Source organism: Nycticebus coucang, chromosome 21 (assembly GCF_027406575.1).
Source record: "Nycticebus coucang isolate mNycCou1 chromosome 21, mNycCou1.pri, whole genome shotgun sequence".
In the NCBI taxonomy this organism is placed as follows: Eukaryota; Metazoa; Chordata; class Mammalia; order Primates; family Lorisidae; genus Nycticebus; species Nycticebus coucang.
The window spans coordinates 40,457,525-40,478,530 of record NC_069800.1 but is presented as its reverse complement, the minus strand read 5'-3'; the positions used below and the strand labels follow the sequence as shown (position 1 = coordinate 40,478,530).

The 21,006-nt window shown below is 40.3% G+C and overlaps 1 protein-coding gene across 4 annotated transcripts in view; it reads right to left on the bottom strand.

Annotated features, from left to right (window-relative positions):
• CBFA2T2 (CBFA2/RUNX1 partner transcriptional co-repressor 2) overlaps nucleotides 1–21,006 on the bottom strand; it is a 135,839-nt gene that overhangs the window by 19,897 nt on the left and 94,936 nt on the right. For 2 of the 4 annotated variants that reach the window (XM_053574596.1, XM_053574597.1), the window contains exons 3-6: nucleotides 19,912–20,153; nucleotides 11,016–11,105; nucleotides 5,065–5,270; nucleotides 3,101–3,354 (exon numbers count right to left, since the gene is read on the bottom strand). In XM_053574596.1, the coding sequence (XP_053430571.1) occupies nucleotides 3,101–3,354; nucleotides 5,065–5,270; nucleotides 11,016–11,105; nucleotides 19,912–20,153 (792 nt within the window). The remainder of the gene's footprint in view (nucleotides 1–3,100; nucleotides 3,355–5,064; nucleotides 5,271–11,015; nucleotides 11,106–19,911; nucleotides 20,154–21,006) is intronic. The other 2 variants (XM_053574598.1, XM_053574599.1) reach the window with 1 other exon arrangement.

The window sequence follows — 21,006 nt, the reverse complement described above, 5'->3', positions numbered from 1 at the left end:
AAGGATGTGGCACAATGCAAATGCTTAACCACTGCAACTAGAGTGCATACTGGTACAACTACTTGGAAATACCTTAGTATTTATTACCAATAGGTTTTTCTTTTTTTTTTTTTTTTTTTTTTTGCAGTTTTTGGCCGGGATGGGGTTTGAACTCGCCACCTCCAATATATGGGGCTGGTGCCCTATTCCTTTGAGCTACAGGCACCGCCCTTCCCCCCTTTTTTTGACATGGTATGCTATATTGACTGTGTGAATCAAGGGTAGAGTTGTCAACTATTTTAAAATATTCATGTCATGGGCAGCGCCTGTGGCTCAAGAGGTAGGGCGCCGGTCCCATATGCCGAAGGTGGCGGGTTCAAACCCAGCCCCGGCCAAAAAAAAAAAAATATATATATATTCATATCACATACAACAACACTGCACATAGTGTTTTCTTTTTCTTTTTTTTTCAGTTTTGGCCAGGGCTGGGCTTGAACCCACCACTCCCGGTCTATGGGGTTGGCGCCCTACTCCTTGAGCCACAGGTGCCACCCTGCACATAGTATTTGAATTGATAAAACAATACATCTGTTATCAGTCTGAATTTACAGGTATTATATTTATAGTGATTCTGTATCAGTGCAAGAATCTGCTTTTTTCATTTTATCTTCTAACATAGCCATGCCTGAGCATTAAAATATTTTATTATGATACTTTCTTATATATTATAATTAGAATAGTATGTTGGTCCTAAAATTATGGGTCAGGGTGGTGCCTGTGGCTCAGTGGGTAGGGCGCCAGCCCCATATACCGAGGGTGGCGAGTTTAAACCCGGCCCTGGCCAAACTGCAACAAAAACAAAAAAGAAAAGAATAGCTGGGCGTTGTGGCAGGCACCTGTAGTCCCAGCTACTTGGGAGGCTGAAGCAGGAGAATTGCTCGAGCCCAGGAGTTGGAGGTTGTTGTGAGCTGGAATGCCACAGCACTCTACCCAGGGTGACAGCTTGAGGCTCTATCTCAAAAAAAAAAAAAAGAATCAGGTATGGTGGGGTATGAACCTATAGTCCTACTAAAGAGGCTAAGGTGGGAAGATCACTTGAGCCCAAAAGTTTAAGTCCAGCCTGGGCAACATACTAAAACCCCATTTCCAATCAATCAATTGATGCAATTGACAATTAAAAAAAAACAAAACAAAAAACAAAACAGTTATGGGCAGCACCTGTGGCTCAAGGAGTAGGGTGCCGGTCCCATATGCCGGAGGTGGTGGGTTCAAACCCAGCCCCGGCCAAAAACCACAAAAAAAAAAAACAGTTATAGAAACTTGTTAGCAAATTTCTTTTGCAAATCAAACTGCCAAAAAACGGATATGACTTTCAAAGAAAATAATAACAAGCCTAGTGTTTAACAAATAAAAAAAGAGGCATTAAAACTATAGTGACTGGACACAAATACAGGCATCCTAGCGTATTGCCAGTGCACCAAAGCTTGGGGAGCATCACACAATTGCAGTCTGAATCTTGTCTCTGCTACTTACTAGCTATGTGATTTGGGCCCTAGTTTGTTCACCTCTCATCTGTAAAGAAAGGACAACAACTGCCTGGAACTTCCGTGATGATTAAATGAGATAACGTAAGTACAACACAATTTAAGTGGCAGCTAAGACTGAGTAAATGTTGATGCTGACAACCTCATAGCTGCCATGGCCTTGGGCCTTCACCATTCAGACACCACTGCATGAAGCCAGGGACTCCACTGTGGTTTCAGCCTCTAAACAATGCTAATGAGCCTAAGTCAGAAGAAGAGAGGGGAAAGATGTTGCAATTTCTTACTCCACAAGGTACTTCACAAAGTGAAATATAAGGGAAACCCCTGGAAGCTGGTTAGTCTTTGCTTCTGTGCCCTGACAGATGATTAGTAGTTAAACTCAAAAATCCTTCTGCAGTAAACTTTGTATACATACATGACAAAAAGCTCTGTCCAAGTGGTGGTTCATGCCTGTAATCCTAGCACTCTGGGAGGCCAAGGCAGGTGTATTGCCTCAGCTCACAAGTTTGAGACCAGCCTGAGCTAGAGCAAGACCCCATCTCCAAAAATAGCCAGCTGCTGTGGCGGGCCCCTGTAGTCCCAACTACTTGGGAAGCTGAGGCAAGAGAATCGCTTAAGCCCAAAAGTGAGCTGTGACGCCACAGCACTCTACTGAGGTTGACGATGTGAGACTCTGTCTCAAAACATAAAATAAAATAAAATAAAATAAAATAAAATAAAATAAAATAAAATAAAATAAAGGAAAAAAAAAGAAGTTCTGTCCAAAATTGATCTATGAGGTTAGGGGTTTTTGTTTGTTTGTTCCTAGATTTAATGGACTCAGAGGGCCCAAGTGTGAAGCATTCCAAATGTAACAATCCAGCTGAGGTGGTGGTGTCATCTCCATTTTAGAAATTACTATTCTGAGACTCAGAGCACCTAAGCAACTTGCATGAGATCACATAGCTAAGTTAGGATGCAGAGTCAAGATTTAAACTGAGATATACAATTTAGATATGCCTCAACTCCTGATCTAAATGTCCCTGTACATACTTTTGCCACTAACACTACATATTTTGCACCTTTCTTGCTCAATTTTAAAAACTTTTATTCTTTTATTAAATAAGTTTAGACTTACAGAAGTTGCCAGAAGGGTACAAAGAAATCTCACATACCCTTTACTGAGATTTCCCAAATATTATTTTACTTCATTTGCTTTTTCATTCTCTATTTTTTCCTAACCATCTGAGAATAAGTCATACCTCTTTATTTTTATGCCAGAGTAGTTCCTATAATTTGTTCTGTTTTAATCTCCACTTATCATTGCATTTATTATGCTATTTTTCTCAAGTTGATTTTGCTTTATTCAGAGTTCTGTCTTGATGGTAATACTACTTCTATTATATGATGACAGCAACAAGGTATGAAGTGATATTAATATTAAATGAAATCTTTTTTATTCTTTTTATGTACAATATTGTTTTATCTAATCAGTGAAAAAAGCAACGATGATATTATTTGATGTTATCACTGAGTAGGAAAGAATTCCAAGAATTTCATCTGATTTGAATCACTGTCACGCTGCATATGTCACTTACTAAGACTGTGGTGCCTATCACGAACTTCTCGATGTTCTACCATCTTGTTGGGCTCACGATACAGGTGAGAAGTTGCAATATCTTCTAAGGTATAATGCTGAAGAGGTGGAGGAGTAGGATGGAACTGGCCTCCAGGATTCATGAGGGGTACAGTGAGGGCAGGACTGTGCCGGGGAGCAGGGCTAATGGTACACACTCTCTTGGCAGGAGGCTCAGGAGCAATTGTATCTCTTTCAAAATTGTTCTCTTCTCTTCTGTAGAGGAACCACAAATGCACATCTGAGCTGTCAACAGGTGTTCATGCAAACATTTCCTGCACACCTGCTTTGTGTTACGTATTATGTTAGGCACTATCATAAACAGGAAGACTGCATGGAAAAGCACGCAATGAATTGTCTTTAGGGCCAGGCGCATCATGTAAACTGCTGATTTATGCCAGCATTAAAAGAGTCAAATCTACCCAAAACTTCACAGAAATATCAAACCCTCATGAAGCAAAGGCGAGACTAAGGTGATGATAGCATTTTCTTATGTCATAGGAATATTAAGAATTATCGGCTCAATTATATTTAGGAATATTTTAAAATCAAATTTGTTACCATGGAGGTGAGTTATTAGAAATAAATAATTCTCTACATGGGAGAAAAAAGGCTCACATAATTAATCCAGTTGTGACTTCAAAGTTGCAACAAATTTTCTTTAGTTACAAAAGGAAAACATTGCTTCTAGATTGTGTGTGGTGGCTCATTCCTATAGGCGCTCACCCCTATAATCCCAGCATGTTAGGAGGCTAAGTGGGAGAGTTTTCGGGGGTAGAGTGAGCAGAGTTTGACACCAGTCACACAGCAAGACCTCATCTTTATAAAAACATTAAAAAAAAGATAGGGTTAATTGTGGTGGCTCATGCCTATAATCCTAGCACTCTGGGAGGCTGAGGTGGGAGGACAGCTTGAATTCAAGAGTTCAAGACCAGCTTGAACAAAATCAAGACCTCTATTTCTACTAAAAATAGAAACAACTAGCTAGGGGTACTGGCATCCACCTGTAGTACTAGCTACTTGGGAGACTAAGGCAGGAGAATTGCTTGAGGCAGGAATTGGAGGTTGCTGTGATGATGTGGACAGTACTCTAGCCATGGTGACATAGCAACTCTCTGCCTCCCCCCACCAAAAAAAAAAAACTTCCCTGATAACTCATAGAATATTTTGGTAGCCACTCAAACCAAATTTTTTCAAGAATAAATTTATATAATTCTAATTTCAGTAATGTATTAAGTATTGTTATAATTATCCAAGAGTTCACACATTAGAAAAAAGATGCCTCTGACATAAAAATAATAAAAACTCGGCTCTGCGCCTGTGGCTGAAGCAAGCTAAGGCGCCAGCCACATACACCTGACCTGGCGGGTTCAAATAACAATGGGCCCACCAAACAACAATGACGGCTGCAACCCAAAAAAAAAAAAATAGCTGGGCGTTGTGACAGGCACCTGTAGTCCCAGCTACTTGGGAGGCAGAGGCAGGAAAATCGCTTGAGCCCAGGAGTTGGAAGTTGCTGTGAGCTGTGATGCTACAGCACTCTACCCAGGGTGACAGCTTGAGGCTCTGTCTCAATAATAATAATAATGATAATAATAATGATGATGATAATGATGATGATTCTCCAAAAAAAGGGAAAAGAATACCTTTGGAAGATAATTATTTTCTTAGGTTTCTAGAGTTTCTTAGCAGGGGTATGCAGAGTCATCTGAAGAGTTTTTGAAAAATATTCACGTCTGAGAGCTACTCCTATAGACTCAGACTTATACTACTGTTTGGTGTTGGGATAATGCAAAAATAACCTTACAGAAGTCTGAGACATTATCTGTTTACAACGATAGCAATAGAATTCTTTCTTTCACAAGCAAGGGAAAGGTCAGAGTAGTTCCATGAAGGCAAGGACAACAAAGCTCTTCTCCTGCTCACCTCTCTGGACTGGGCCTCTTCCCATTGCCATGTACCTCCATGAGCAGCTCAGAAGAGTCAGCAGGAGATGCGATGCTTGTGTTGAGAAGAAGGTGTTCATGCTGAGCCAGGTACTGGGATGGGGTCTGCTTGGCTGCCCGAGCACAGTGTAGCAGTTCTCGCTGCAGCAGGGGCAGGTTAGCCTTGAAAAGAAGAGGCAGTTTTCCCTACACAATAGGATTTAGCACCTCACAAAGGTTTTCATAAAGCCTATGATGTAAGGCAAAAAAATCCTCCCCTCCAGGTCAATATGATTTTCATGTGCTTCTGTGAGTAAAGTGACATCTATTATATAGTACTCAAATTACTGATTGTCTTTTGCCCGAACCAAATGTAAATCCTCTTAAGAAAGAGACTATGCCTTATTTACCTTTATGACCCACTACCAAGTCAAAGTCAAAGTTCAATAAAGATTTGTTAAATATACTAATTTAAAAACACACATTTTGATGACTTTGGTCAGTTAGAGAATTATTACTGCCTATATAGGAATATGAGGAATTCACTTTTTCCTCTATCATTATATGCCCTGGTTTCTCTCTTCTGAATTCTAACCTATCTCTGATAGTACTAGTCAACCTTCCTTTTTGTTCTCGATGACAGCTGCCACAGAATTCCAGAAACTGTGATCCTGCAACACTGGATTTTAAAAAGAAGTATTGGGAGTAATATAATATATAAAAGGATAATTAACTATCTACTGATATTTTTTCTTCTCTCATACTTAAAAGACCTATAATACGGAATCATGTTTAAAACCCTACACATACATATTTTTTTGAGATGAGGCTTTGCTATTTTGTCTGGGCTAGAAAGCAGTGGCATCTACATAGCTCACTGCAACCTTGAACTCTTGGGCTCAGGTAATCCTCCTTCCCTTACTTCCCCAAGTAGCCAGGACTACAGGTATGTGCTACTATGCTGGGCCATAAAACCCTATACATCTTTTAAACTTCAGCATTCTAATTCTATCATACATAGAATTTACTTTCCCCATATTTGTTTTATCAAAAAAAATAAGAATCAGGCTCGGCGCCTGTGGCTCACTCAAGTGGCTAAGGCGCCAGCCACATACACCTGAGCTGGCGGGTTCAAATCCAGCCCGGGCCTGCCAAACAACAATGACAACTACAACCAAAAAATAGCCAGGTGTTGTGGCAGGTGCCTGTAGTCCCAGCTCTTTGGGAGGCTGAGACAAGAGAATCGCTTAAGCCCAGGAGTTGGAGGTTGATGTGAGCTGTGATGTCACGGCACTCTACCCAGGGCAACAGCTTGAGGTTCTGTCTCAAAAAAAAAAAAAAAAAACAAAACAAAGAAGACTCATATTTTTCTCACCAAATTTAAAAATAATTCGGGCTGAGCCCATTAATAAAAGCCTTTATCCCAAGGGACACCCAAGCAACTGAAAGGACAGTACATGCAAGTAGTCATCCCTTCATGGACGGTTAATTTAGCAGGGACCATAATCAGTGACAGTTTTAAAGCAGAAATAAATTGACAAAACCCCAAATGCTAGCCAAAAAGCTGCCATAACAACCTACCTCATGCTGTTTTCCAAAATAACAAGAGTTAAGAATAGGGAATTTGATGATATAAAACACTTTTTAAGTCTGTTCCATAACCTTGATCTTTTTTCAACTATAAAAATTTATAGTTGAAAAAAATAACCGAAAAAAATAACATGACATCTTTACATTTTGAAAAAAAATAACATGACAGATCTTTACATTTGGAGCCAATTGGTGACATGTGTCCTTTGAAGGACAAAAAGCATGCTCATTATTTTCTATTAACACAAATTTCACAAATCTTTCTTTTTTTTTTTTTTTTTCTACAAATCTTTCTTGATTTTAGAGGCTTGGGGAAATAATTGTCTACTCGCTCGAACATACAGAAAGGAAACCAAGATAGAACTAGCACAGCTGCTTCAGGGCTGAAAAAGGAGCCATAGACTGCTTGTGGCAGCAGAGGCTTCAATGCCATTAGAACAAAGCCACAATAAAGGCTATGTACCTTCTTAGACCTATGTGTTTCCCTATGTCTGATATGCTCCAATTTAAAAAGTTGTTAAATTTTGAAAAGTTTTAAATTAAAAAAATTGGTATCTGTAAAGATAATACTATTTTTCTGATGCTATTATATTGCCTTAGGCTATGAAAGTAAGGTAAAAGAAGGTGAGAGGGACATATTTATTTGGCTAGACATTAAATATTTGAGGGTTTACAATTTGAGACAAAATTAATAATCTATATAGGTACTCATAAAAGAAAAAAATTTCCATAAATATTGTATTGGCAACATTCAAAATATAGTAACAGGCTGGGCTCCGTGGCTCATGCCTGTAATCCTAGCACTCTGGGAGGCCGAGGTGTGTGGATTGCCTGAGCTCACGGGTTCAAGACCAGCCTGAGCTAGAACAAAACCTTGTCTCTAAAAATAGCCGGGCATTGTGGTGGCGCCTGTAGTCCCAGCTACTTGAGAGGCTAAGGCAAGAGAATTGCTTGAGACCAAGAATTTGAGGTTGCTGTGAGCTATGACGCCATAGCACTCAACTGAGAGCAACAAAGTGAGACTCTGTCTCAAAGACAAACAACAACAAAAAACCCCAAAATATAGTAACAATTGAGTGTAATTGGAGGGGTAATATTTATCTACTACTAATGAAAAGAATAGAATTCTTTGTTCAGGGGGGAAGAAGAAATAAATAACATTTAGCTTAAGTGAGGTTCAAGTTAGTATTCCCTATGACCAAACTGATTGTAAATGTTCCTTGGCAAAAACCATTTTTAGCCATGGCATAAAATCATGTGGTGGGGTGAATTTGGGTTACAGTTTGCCAGCCTGTTCTCTAACACACTAGTATCTGACGCATTGCCTTTGAGCTATTTTATTTATTTATTTTTTTTGTAGAGACAGAGTTTCACTTTATCGCCCTTGGTAGAGTGCCGTGGCGTCACACAGCTCACAGTAACCTCCAACTCCTGGGCTTAGGCGATTCTCCTGCCTCAGCCTCCCGAGCAGCTGGGACTACAGGCGCCCGCCACAACGCCCGGCTATTTTTTGGTTGCAGTTTGGCCGGGACCGGGTTTGAACCCGTCACCCGTCACCCTCGGTATTTATTTATTTTAAAAAAAAGTTTTTGTAGGTTAGGCACAGTGGCTTATATCTGTAAAATTAGCATTTGGCACCCAGACTGTTACTGTATCTTAAATGTTGCCAATACAATATTTATGGAAATTTGTTTACTCTTTTATGAGTACGTATATACAGACAGGTAGATTATCTGAGCTCAGGAGTTTGAGACCCATCTGAGTAAGAGTCAGACCCCATTTATGCTAAAAATAGAAAAATTAGCCAGGGATGATGGCAGATACCCATAGTCCCTGCTATTTAGGAGGCCGAGTTAGGAGGAGTGCTTGAGTCCAGTAGTTTAAGGTTGCTGTGAAGTAGGCGAATGCCACAGCACTCTAGCCTGGAACTGAGCAAGACTTTACCTTGGGGGAAAAAAAAAAAAAGGTAACTTTACAGTGGGAAAGCAGGCTAGATGCCTTTATCAAATGATCGAGGTCAACATTTCCAACAATGGGACTAATTAAAATCTATTCCTTCTGGGGTGGCGCCTGTGGCTCAAGGAGTAGGGTGCCGGTCCCATATGCCAGAGGTGGCGGGTTCAAACTTAGCCCCGGCAAAAAAAAAAAAAAAAAAAAAAAATCTATTCCTTCTGAGAACATGCAGTGATACCACTTTCCTGCTATTCCTGCCTAAAATGTATCACATGAGTCTAATCATGACATCATCAGAAAAAAACAAATCAGGGTAAATTCTACACATATAAAGCAACTATCCTATGCTCTTCAAAAACGTCAAGATCGTAAAAAGCTGATAAACTGTTTCAGATTAAAAAGTAAAGAGGCATGACAACTAACTATAAGAAGTGATCCTGAATTGGATCCAGGACCACCCTCACCCCCTCAAAGCTTTCCTTTTGCTATAAAAGACATTAGTGGGGCTCAGTGCCTGTAGCTCAGCAGATAAGGTGCTGGCTACATACACCAGAGCTGGCAGGTTCAAACACAGCCTGAGCCTGACAAACAACAATGACAACTACAACCAAAACATAGCTGGGCATTGTGGCGGTCATCTGTAGTCGCAGAAACTTGGGAGGCTGAGGCAAGAGAATTGCTTAAGCCCAAGAATTTGAGGTTGCTGTGAGCTGTGACACCACAACACTCTACTTAGAGAGACATAGTGAGACTCTGTCTCAAAAAAAAAAAAAAAAAAAAGACATTAGTAGAACACTTTGTGAAATATGAATAAGGTCTATAGATAAGTGTTGTATGAATGCTAATTTCCAGATTTAGTAACTGCATTAATGTGTTTACACGTATAACATCTGCAGTTTGCTCTCAAATATTTCTGAGGAGGGCAGCGCCTGTGGCTCAGTGAGTAGGGCACCAGCCCCATGTACCGAGGGTGGCAGGTTTGAACCTGGCCCCAGCCAAACTGCAACAAAAAAATAGCCAGGTGTTGTGGCAGGGGGCTGTAGTCCCAGCTACTTGGGAGGCTGAGGCAAAAGAAACACCTAAGCCTAAGACCTGGAGGTTGCTGTAAGCTATGACACTACGGCACTCTACCAAGGGTGACAAAGTGAGACTCTGTGAGTCTCAAAAAAATTTCTGAGGAAAAAACAGAATGATAATATCTATGTGGTAAAATAAAACATTTAGAGAATCGGGGTTAAGGGTATATAGGAATTTTATTGCACCATTTTATGGCTTACTGTGAGCATGAAATTATTTCAAAATAAAAAGCTTTTTGGCTAGGCATGGTAGCTTATGCCTATAATCCTAGCACTTGGGGAGGGCAAGGTGGGAGGATCACTAATGCTTAGGAGTTCAAGACCAGCCTCAGCAAGTGAGACCCTGTCTTTCCTAAACATAGAAAAAATTAGCCAGGAGTTGTGGTGGGTGTCTATAGTCCTAGCTACTTGGGAGGCTGAGGAGTTTGAGCCCAGGAGTTTAAGATTGCAGTAAGGCACTCTAGCCCTGGGCAGTAGAGTAAGACTGTCTCAAATAAATCTTTTTTTTTTTTTTTCAAGTTGTCACCCTGGGTAGAGTACCGTGATGTCACAACTCACAGCAACCTCAAACTCTTGGGCTTAAGCGATTCTCTTGCCTCAGCCTCCCAAGTAGCTGGGACTACTGGCGCCCACCACAACGCCTGGCTGTTGTTGTTCCAGTTGTCATTGTTGTTTTAACTGGCCCAGGCTGGGTTCGAACCCGCCACCCTCAGTGTATGTGGTTGGTGCCCTGCTGACTGAGCTAGGGCAGCCGCCTCAAATAAATCTTTTTAAAAGGGGCATATTCCATATAAAGATAACACTGCCTCACTTATCACATAAGTATGACAATTTACAACAGTGTCCCCAAGTTATGTTCCAGAAAACACTAATCGCACCAGAGGACATTATTAGAAACCTGACCAACTGAGGCTTGGAGGATAACACCGTTTTTCTACATCCTCTTCTGCTTTTAGAGTAGTAAGTCCAAATTCCAACACCTTTCCTCTAAGCTAACCCACACTCTTCACACTTTGCTCTGGTCATACCCAAAAGATTTGGTGCCCAGTTACTTCCTCTGCCAGGAAGCCCGCCTCCACTCCAACCCCACCCTTCCAGCCCATTCCCTCCTGCACATAGACCATAACTCAAGGCTTTTGCAATTCTCATCTCATCAAGCACAAGGCTTAAGGCTTAACTGAAGATTATACTCACACCTCTCTTCAAGTCCAAAATAAAATAAATATATAAAAACACGGCAAGCCACACTGATTTAGATCATAGAACAGTGATCAGTAGATCTTGAGGAAATGCTGAAGATAAATGAAATTTAGTGCTTATCTCACAGAATTACCTTAAGAAATGGAATCACAAAAGGACGCAGAGGAAAGTTTGTGGCCTCTTGGAGCTTACAATGGAATTCTTCAATTGTCACTGTTGAGTTCTGAAAAGATAAATAATCTCACTCAACTTCCAAAACTGGATACTGGCTTATGGTGCTAAACTTTTTTTAACCTTAAGAAAAAGAATAATTCCAGGAGCTCTATTATGAACTCAGATCCCTCTCAAAAATTACCAAATTCTACTTCCTTTATGACAGACATTCAGCCTCCTGATTCTCTTTTCCACCACCCCAAATCTATATTGTTCTTTATCCAGCAGCCTGGGTTGCAGAATAGGATACTGCCTTCCTCACTGTCCATGAACAGATACACTCAGGTCCCTGCTATCAAGGGGTCTACTGTGAGTCACTACAGGGATAGGCAATCAATCAGACTTATTTTTCCTATTGAAGAGATCTTGATTCGGCCCAGGATGTCAATTAACAGACATATTTTTGAAATAACCCATTGCCATAACCTTTCAAAAGTTCAATTTTTTCAAAAGTTCAAGTTCTGCCCACCTCTTGGCATATATTCCAAAATCTTCTAAATGAAAACTTAAAAGAAAAAGAACCATAGGTGCCTTCTACCTTCAAGTGGCCTGTGTACATATAGGAACAATTCCAAATAGGCAAACTCCCACTGTTAAGTTTTTATTATTCTCAGGAAAGTTATCAGGATGTCCCATGTATTTCCTCAAAAGTCTAGGCTTTAGAGTAGGAATGAATCTGAGTTCTTCTTCTAAGAGAAATGAACGAATAAAAAATTTTTCTTCAAATTCACTGAATATTTTTATTTCATTTCCTATAGCACAGTACAGTACCAAAACAAAACAAAACTGCATTAAACTGAATTCGTACTCCCTCCAAAAGAGCAATTATCACTTGTAAGAATTTAGTTTTAGGAAATCAAGTGTTCAAAGGCCTAATACTTGATACACAAATTATTCACAGTGTAATACTGCTTCTTAACCTCCCACAAAGAAAACATATAGGTCCACCAACAGAAACCACAATAAAAAGCACAATAAAGTAATGAATCAGAATACTGGGGAGGATGGAGTATATTTGTATGCATTAATAAAGAAAAGTATCTTCAATATACTGCTAAGTGAAAAAACCAGAAACAGAACAGTATGTTTTCCAAGAATCCACCTATAAAAATCACACATGCAAACACACATAGATTATAACATTTTAAATATCTGTAAGGACAATTATTTCTGGGTATGAAAATACGCTGGATTTTCCAAATATATCATATTTATTATTCAATAAACATTAAGATATTGGATATATCCAATTTAACCATGTTAAATGAAAATGTTTCAACACTTTCTCTCATTCATTCCAAATACTTTGAGTACATGTTAAGTATATGACCTTTGTACAATACAACCAAAGAAATCTGTAATACTAATAGTCAGGAATAGAAACTAAGCGTGGGGCGGCGCCTGTGGCTCAGTCGGTAAGGCGCCAGCCCCATATGCCGAGGGTGGCGGGTTCAAACCCGGCCCTGGCCAAACTGCAACCAAAAAATAGCCGGGCGTTGTGGCGAGCGCCTGTGGTCCCAGCTACTCGGGAGGCTGAGGCAAGAGAATTGCTTAAGCCCAGGAGTTGGAGGTTGCTGTGAGCTGGGTGAGGCCACGGCACTCTACCGAGGGCCATAAAGTGAGACTCTGTCTCTACCAAAAAAAAAAAAAAAAAAGAAACTAAGTGTAAGAGTATGATACTCTTTTATCTCTACTGCACTGAATGCAATCAGGTCTTGAAAAGGAAAGAGAAAATTAAACGTATGGAAAGACTGCATGAATGCTTTTAGATTTTCTTATGGATATACAAAGAGAAAGAATGAATTGTGCAGCAAAGGGAAATAGTGAGTTAGGCCAGAGAAACGTACCCTGGGCTATATACCCTGTTTCCTCGAAAATAAGACATCCTCCGAAAATAAGACCTACTTACAGGAAAGATAAGACGTCCCCTGAAAATAAAACCTAGCGCATCTTTTGGAGCACACCTTAAAATAAGACACTGTCTTATTTTCGGGAAAACAGGGTATACCGTAAATACAGGGCAGTTCTGTTTCTGAGAAGGCTAAACACCCACTGCTTCCTCCACTTTTAATCATTTTATCATAAAGAACATAATTGTTTTTCCCCTCCAAAGAATGCACAGCCTGCAGTGGTGTCCAACCTGCAGCCCTTGGGCTACATGCAGATTTTTTGAGGCCCATTTTGCTTATCTGTGGTATTAGATATCACAAAAATTATACATGGACTTTTTTTGGTCATCAGCTTTTGTCAGCATTTGTGTACTTAATAAATGACCCGAGACCACTCTTCTTATTTCAATGTGCAACAGGAAAAAAAAAAAGTTGGACACTCCTGGTTCTAATGGGAAAAAGAGACAACTAAGCTGTTCATTACAGTATGATTAGGGTAAATGTGAGCAGGACACCACTAACTCACAGACAAGACATAACTGAATCAGACTCAGGGGAATAAGGATGGCTTTATAGAAGCATCACCCCTGGAAAAATTAAAGTGCAGCTCTCTGAAAAATGCTTCTGGCAAAGAGAGGAATTTGAAAGTTTAAAGTGTTAGGGTATCTGGTCTCTGAAGCTCATAGCATCAGAGGACAAGGAGTAGAAGACTAAAGTTTTGTTACTATGATTGTTTTTAGTTTTAGAGACAAGGTCTTGCTATACTACCCAGGCTGGAGTGCAAGGTATATTCACAGGCATGATCAGAGCCACTGTAGCCTCAAACTCCTCGCTTCAAGCAATGACCTCCTTCCACTTCCTAAGTAGCTGAGACTACAAATGTGAGCCACACTGAAAGTGGCTTAAAATATTTTTTATCTTTTAAAATTCTGAGATAATTATATAGAGTTAAAGGAATTTACAAAAATAGTACAGAGAAGTTCCTATGTATCCTATACCCAGTTCCCCCCCAATGGATATATCTTATATAACTATATTGTAATCTCAAAACATAGAAACCAACATTGGCCCAATCGAACCACTACTTATCAAAATACAGAAATCTACATGCCTTGAATCTCAGCATGCTGGGAGGCCGAGGTGGGAAGATCATTTCAGGTCAGGAGTTCAAGACCAGCCAGAGCAAAAGCAAGACCTTGTCTCTAGTAAAAATAGAAAAAATTATCTGGGCATTGTCCTATGCACCTGTAGTACTAGCTTTTTGGGAAGCTAAGGCAGGAAGATCACTTGAGCTTAAGAATTCGAGGTTGCTGTGAGCTATGATGATGCCTCTGTACTCCAGCCTGGGCAGCACAGTGAGACTGCACAACAACAACAACAAAAAGAAATCTAGAAACTGTATCAACTTTATCCTCCCCAGTTTATAATAAAATTGTCTCAATTATTTCCTCTATATACACTGACAACTGTTATCAATATTGTAATTTTTGCTTCAACCAACCAAACATAATTTAGAAAACTGAAGAGAAGGAAAGTCCACTTATTTACCTGTACTTTTACTCTTTCCATTTTTTATTCACCTATTCTGACGTTCCAAGATACTATATTTTATCATTTGCTATTATTTTCTTTCTTTCTTTTTTTTTTTTTTTTTGTAGAGACAGAGTCTCACTTTATGGCCCTCGGTAGAGTGTCATGGCATCACAGAGCTCACAGCAACCTCCAACTCCTGGGCTTAAGCGATTCTCTTGCCTCAGCCTCCAGAGTAGCTAGGACTACAACGCCTGGCTATTTTTTTTTGGTTGCAGTTCAGTCGGGGTCGGGTTTGAACCTACCACTCTCGGTATATGGGGCCAGTGCCTTACCGACTGAGCCACAGGCGCCGCCCCATTTGCTATTATTTTCAAGAACTTCCATTAGCCATTCTTGCAGAGTAGGTCTTCTGGAGATAAATTCTCTTAGTTTTATTGATACTTTATCTGAGAACATCTTAATCATCCCACCCTTAATTCCAGAAGGTATTTTCAATTAATAAAGGATTCAAGAGTGACAGTTCTTTTCTTTTACCTTTTATTTTTCTATTTATTTTGAGATGGAGTCTTGCAACGACACCCAGGCTGGCCTTGAACTATGATGGCTGGGATTAAAGGTACATACCACTATACCAACTGATAGTTCTTTTTATTTAGCACTTGAAAACTCTGTCACCTCCTTCTGGCTTCCATGGTTACTAATAAGAAATCTACCATAGTAGGATTTTTCCTTTTAGGTAAGATGCTTCCTGGTACTTTTGAGATTTGTCTTTAGTTTTCAAAAGTCTAAATATACCTTAGTATAAATTTTTGTGGCAGGGGGCTGGTGATGTTGTTATCTTTGCTGTTTTTTTAATTTTTTATTATTATTATTATTTTTGGAGACAGAGTCTCACTTTGTTGCCCTTGGTGGAGTGCCGTGATGTCATTGCTCACAGCAATCTCAAAATATTGGGCTCAAGTGATCCTCTTGCCTCAGTTTTTCATTTTTAGTAGAGACAGGGGTCTTACTCTTGCTCATGTTGGTCTCAAACTCATAACCTCAAGCCATCCACTCTTCTTGGCATCCCAGCCAATGTTCTTATCTTTTTTAAAGTTTGCTCAGCTTTCCTGAATCTGCAGGATTAGGTCTTTTGTGAAATTTGGGAAAAATTCAGCCATTATTTTCTAAAATGCTTTTTCAGCTTCACATTCTTTCTCCTCTCCTATTGTGACTCAGATCTTTTATTATAGTTGCTCAAGTTCCCGAGGCTCTTTTCTTCAAACAATTTTCTCCTGATGTTTAGATTGGGTTATTTTTTTTATCATTGTCCTACTTACAAGGTCACTGGTTCTTTCCATTCTAGACTCTCCATTCTACTGTGGAGTCCATCATTGAGATATTAATTTCATTATTTAATTTTGAGCTCTAAAATTTCCATTTGATTATTTTTTGTACCTTCTATTCCTTTGCTGAGCCTTTGTATTTTATTATTAGTATTTGTAATTGCAAAGCATATCTATGATGGCTGTGTTAAAATCTTTGTTAGATAATTTTAATCTGTATCATCAGTCTAATTGGCATCTGTTGGTTTGCTTTTCTCATTCTGAGAATGTTCCTGGTTAATTGTATGAGAAGTAATTTTCTATTGTATCTAAGACATTTTGGGTTCTGTGTTATAAGACTCTAAAACTTATCAATGTCTTATTTTCGGAGATCACTTCTGACACCGCATCACTGTATATTAGAGGTATATCTAGCAGATTCTCTAGAAAAACAGACTACTAGGATATCTATCTATGTCCAAGGGTAAGAAAAGAATGTAGCAGTTTTAGGGAAAAGAAAGAGAAAATTACCTTTTTTTCCCCTATTTTGTTCTGAGTCCTTAGCTAACTAGATGGTACCAGCCCACATTAAGAGTGGATCTTCCCCACTCAGTCCATGGACTCAAAAGCAGTCTCCTCTATCTCCTCTAGAAATACTATCACACACACCCACACCCAGATGTAATGCTTTACCAGTTCTCTAGGTATTCTTTAATCCAAGCAGGTTGACACTAAATATTAATCACAGAATAGGAGAATGCTTCATCAATATTGTCAGGTGGGGTCAATTTTCAGCTCTGCACTGGTGGTTCTCAACCTTCCTAATGCTGTGGCCCTTTAATACAGTTCCTGTGGGTCTTGACCCACAGGTGGAGAACCGCTGCTGTATTAACTAGGAGGGAGAGAGGTGGAAAGGAAAAGATCATGACTGTGGGTTAGGGGATGGATTTCAGGTTCCTCACTAAGCCTCTGATGGGAGGGGGAAAGGTGCCTTGTTACTGCATCGCCTCTACATTTCACTTGTCTCTTTCTCCTTTATGATCTGGCTGTAAATCCTTACTAAGCCTTTGTAATAAATCTTAGTTATGAACACAATTGTATGCCAATTCCTAAGACTTCTACCAAATCTCCAAATATGTAGCCTTTTTGGAGATAGAGTCTCACTTTGTCACCCTTGGTAGAGTACTGTGATGTCACAGCTCACAGCAACCTCAAACTCTTGGGTCAAGAGATTTTCTTGCCTCAGCCTCCCGAGTAGCTGGGACTAAAGGTGCCTGCCACAACACCTGGCTTTTTTTTTTTTTTTTTTTTTTAATAGAGACAGGGTCTTGCTCTGGCTCAGGCTGGTCTCAAACTTGTGAACTCAAGCAATCCATCCGCCTTGGCCTCCCAGAGAGCTAGGATTTTTTTTTTTTTTTTTGGCCGGGGCTGGGTTTGAACCCGCCACCTCCGGCATATGGGACCGGCGCCCTACCCGCTGAGCCACAGGCACCACCCCCAGAGGGCTAGGATTACAGGCATGACCCAACACGTGCACTCTCCAAATGTATAGTTTGAGGGTGATGTTGGCGACCCTGACACCGCCCCAAATTGAAAATTACTCATTGTCCAAGAGCCAAAAGGTATAAATTGTGGTATATTCCTGCAAGAAAACACTGTATAGCACTGAAAATGAGTAACTTACATGGTAGGGACTGAATTTCATAAATAATGTCACTTTACTACATTTTGCCTAATATGAAAATTGTTTCTTGGGCAGTGCCTGTGGCTCAGTCGGTAAGGCGCCGGCCCCATATACCAAAGGTGGCGGGTTCAAACCCGGCCCCGGCCAAACTGCAACCAAAAATAGCCGGGCGTTGTGGCGGGCGCCTGTAGTCCCAGCTACTCGGGAGGCTGAGGCAAGAGATTCGCTTAAGCCCAGGAGTTGGAGGTTGCTGTGAGCTGTGTGAGGCCACGGCACTCTACCGAGGGCCATAAAGTGAGACTCTGTCTCTACAAAAAAAAAAAAGAAAATTGTTTCTTTTATATTAAAATGAGAAACCTTTTAAGGGAGCAGTTCTTAAGTTTTTTGGTCTCAGAATCCCTCTAATTTATGTGGGTTACATCTATTGATATTCACAATATCGTTAAGTTAAAATAGAAAATTAAAAAATATTTACAGAATCCAATTCAACCCATCATATATTAAAATAAATAACATTTAGAAAAAGAAAACATAACTGCACTGGCTCCAACTGAAGTGGGATAAAAAAAGAATATATATATATATATATATATTTTTTTTTTTTAAAAGACAGAGCCTCAAGTTGTCACCCTGGGTAGAGTGCTCTGGCATCATAGCTCACAGCAACCTTCAACTCCTGGGCTCAAGCGATTCTCCTGACTACAGGTGCCTGCCACAACGCCTGGTTACTTTTTGGTTGCAGCTGTCATTGTTGTTTGGTGGGCCTGAGCTGGATTTGAACCCACCAGCTCAGGTGTATGTGGCTGGCGCCTTAGCCACAGGCACCGAGCCAGAATTATATTTTCTAAAAGAAATATACTGGCTCGGTGCCTGCAGCTAAGAGGCTAGGACGCCAGCCACATACACCAGAGCTGGCGAGTTTGAACCCAGCCCAGGCCTGCCAAACAATGACAGCTACAACCAAAAAAATAGCTGGGCTTTGTGGCCGGGTGCCTGTAGTCTCAGCTACTCGGGAGGTTGAGGCAAGAGAATTGCTTAAATCCAAGAGTTTGAGGTTGCTGTGAGCTGTGATACCACGGCACTCTACCGAGGGTGACACAGTAAGACCCCGTCTCAAAAAAAAAAAAAGAAATATACTAAGAAGAATGACATTGTTTGGCAATAATAGAGGATAGCTGGATTCTGCTACCTGCTTCTATATTTAATCTGTTGCAATATCACATGCCAGGCAGCCTGTAGAAAATTCCACTGTATACTCAAGAATAAGAGTAAAGGCTCAGCACTTGTAGCTCAGTAGTTAGGGTGCCGGCCACATACACCACCAAGGCTGGTGGGATTGAAACCGACCCGGGCCTGCTAAAACAACAATGACAACTACAACAAAAAGTAGCCGGGTGTTGTGGCGGGTGCCTGTAGTCCCAGCTACTTGGGAAGCTGAGGCAAGAGAATCACTGGAACCCAAGAGTTTGAGGTTGCTGTGAGATGTTATGCCACAATACTCTACTGAGGGTGACATAGTGAGACTCTTATCTCAAAAAAAAAAAAAAAGAATAAAAGTAAAAAAGTAAAAAGTATTATTATATATTATTATGAAAAGAGTTTTGACCTTTTAGAGCCCTGCAAAGGATCTTGATGAATCTCTGGGGTCCCTGGATTATACTTTGAAACTGTGACTTTAAAGACTGGTATTGTGATTCATCTTCTTATCACATAAAAATGGGCTAACAAGCAGAAAGGAGCATGGGATGCTTTTATTGGAGGTAAATCTTAAAAGAATTATTAGAAATATTGGGAACTGGCACAACTTCCCTTATATTAAACCCCACACAATTGTCAATGTCAGAAAAATCACTTCTTTAATACCCCAAGTTCACCACACTTAGTACAGAAAGAAAAATTATATGTACCTTGCAAATTCTAAAGAAACTGTATATGCATAAGGAGCTAAGCAATATAATCCTTATGATACAATTTATTTAGATGAAGAAATACATAATTTTATACACTATTATTTTGAAAATTAAACTTGCTATTTCTCTATTCTCTTTAGTTTAAAAACAATGCAGCAGGCATTGTATATATTAAATTTTAAAACCTTGCATTAACTTGGCTGAACTCAGTAGGCCTGCTGAAATCATTTTTAAGACAAATCCAAAGAGGCTTATTGTAATTAAATCAACACCTTAAACAATTAGATAAACATTATAGGTTTTATTCCTTTGATAGACACTATTGTCAGGAAATCTAAAATTTAACATTTTTATATAATTTATACAATAACTAATCCGTGTGTAGAATGTGGCACATTCCTATAGGTTTAAGAATAAGCAGAAACCTCCACTTCTCTGCTAGCTTTGGCTCTGAGCCACATACTCAGGAAGACGTCAACAGTGATGCTGTACTTACCACCAATGCTAGAACAAGCGTCCGCACCTTCTCCCCAATCTCAGGTGATATGTCATTGCCAAACTGTTGCAGAGTAGTGAGAAAGCGTTTCAACTTGCTGAGCTGCCGAGCTCCACAAGTGGCTGGCAACTGCTGGTTTGTTAGTGCAGATGATGTGGAAGAGGCAGGACCATTGCTGAATCTCTGTGGTGGTGATGGGGCACCATTCAGGGTAGGAGGAGAATGGTTGATTCCATTGCTTACTAAAAAAAGCCAAAATGAAAGACTCAGGGTTTTTTTGTTGTTGTTGAGGCAGAGTCCCACCCTATGCTCTGAGCAGAGTGCAATGGCACCATAGCTCACTTGCAACCTCAGACTCGGGCTTGTGGGCATCCTGCTGCCTCAGCCTCCAGAAGCTGCTGGGATTACAGGCACTCGCTGTGGCCCCTGGCTGGGTTTTCAGATTTTTTTTTTGGAGTCAGGGTCTCACTCTGAGGACTTTCGCTAAGTTTCTTGTCTGCACTCCCCTTCACTTTATTCAATTTTGTGAAGCACGTGTTCAAAGAGTATGCAAAACTCTGTTTCTGACCTCAATGAGATTTCTGCATAATAAGACAATCAGGCAGAAATGAAAACAAAATTAAGAAGTTTTTAAAAAAGTATACAGTACCATAAGAGCATGGAGAAGGGACATACAACTCCACAGGTGCCATGGGCAAGAGTGGCTCATGTTTTTTTTTTTGAGACTAAGTTTCACATTGTCGAGTGTGCCAAGATGTCACAGCTCACAGCAACCTCAAACTCGGACCCAAGCAATTCTCTTGCCTCAGTCTCCCAAGTAGCTGGGACTACAGGCACCTGCCACAACACCCAGCTAATTTTTAGAGACAGGGTCTTGCTCTTGCTTGGGTTGGTCTCGAACCCATGAACTCAGGCAATCCACTCTCCTTGGCCTCCAGAGAACAGGGGGTAGTTTTAAGAAAGACTTCATGGGTGGTGCCTGTGGCTCAAGGAGTAGGGCGCCGGCCCCATATGCCGGAGGTGGTGGGTTCAAGCCCAGCCCTGGCCAAAAACCGCAAAAAAAAAAGAAAAGAAAAAAGAAAAGATAGTGCTTGA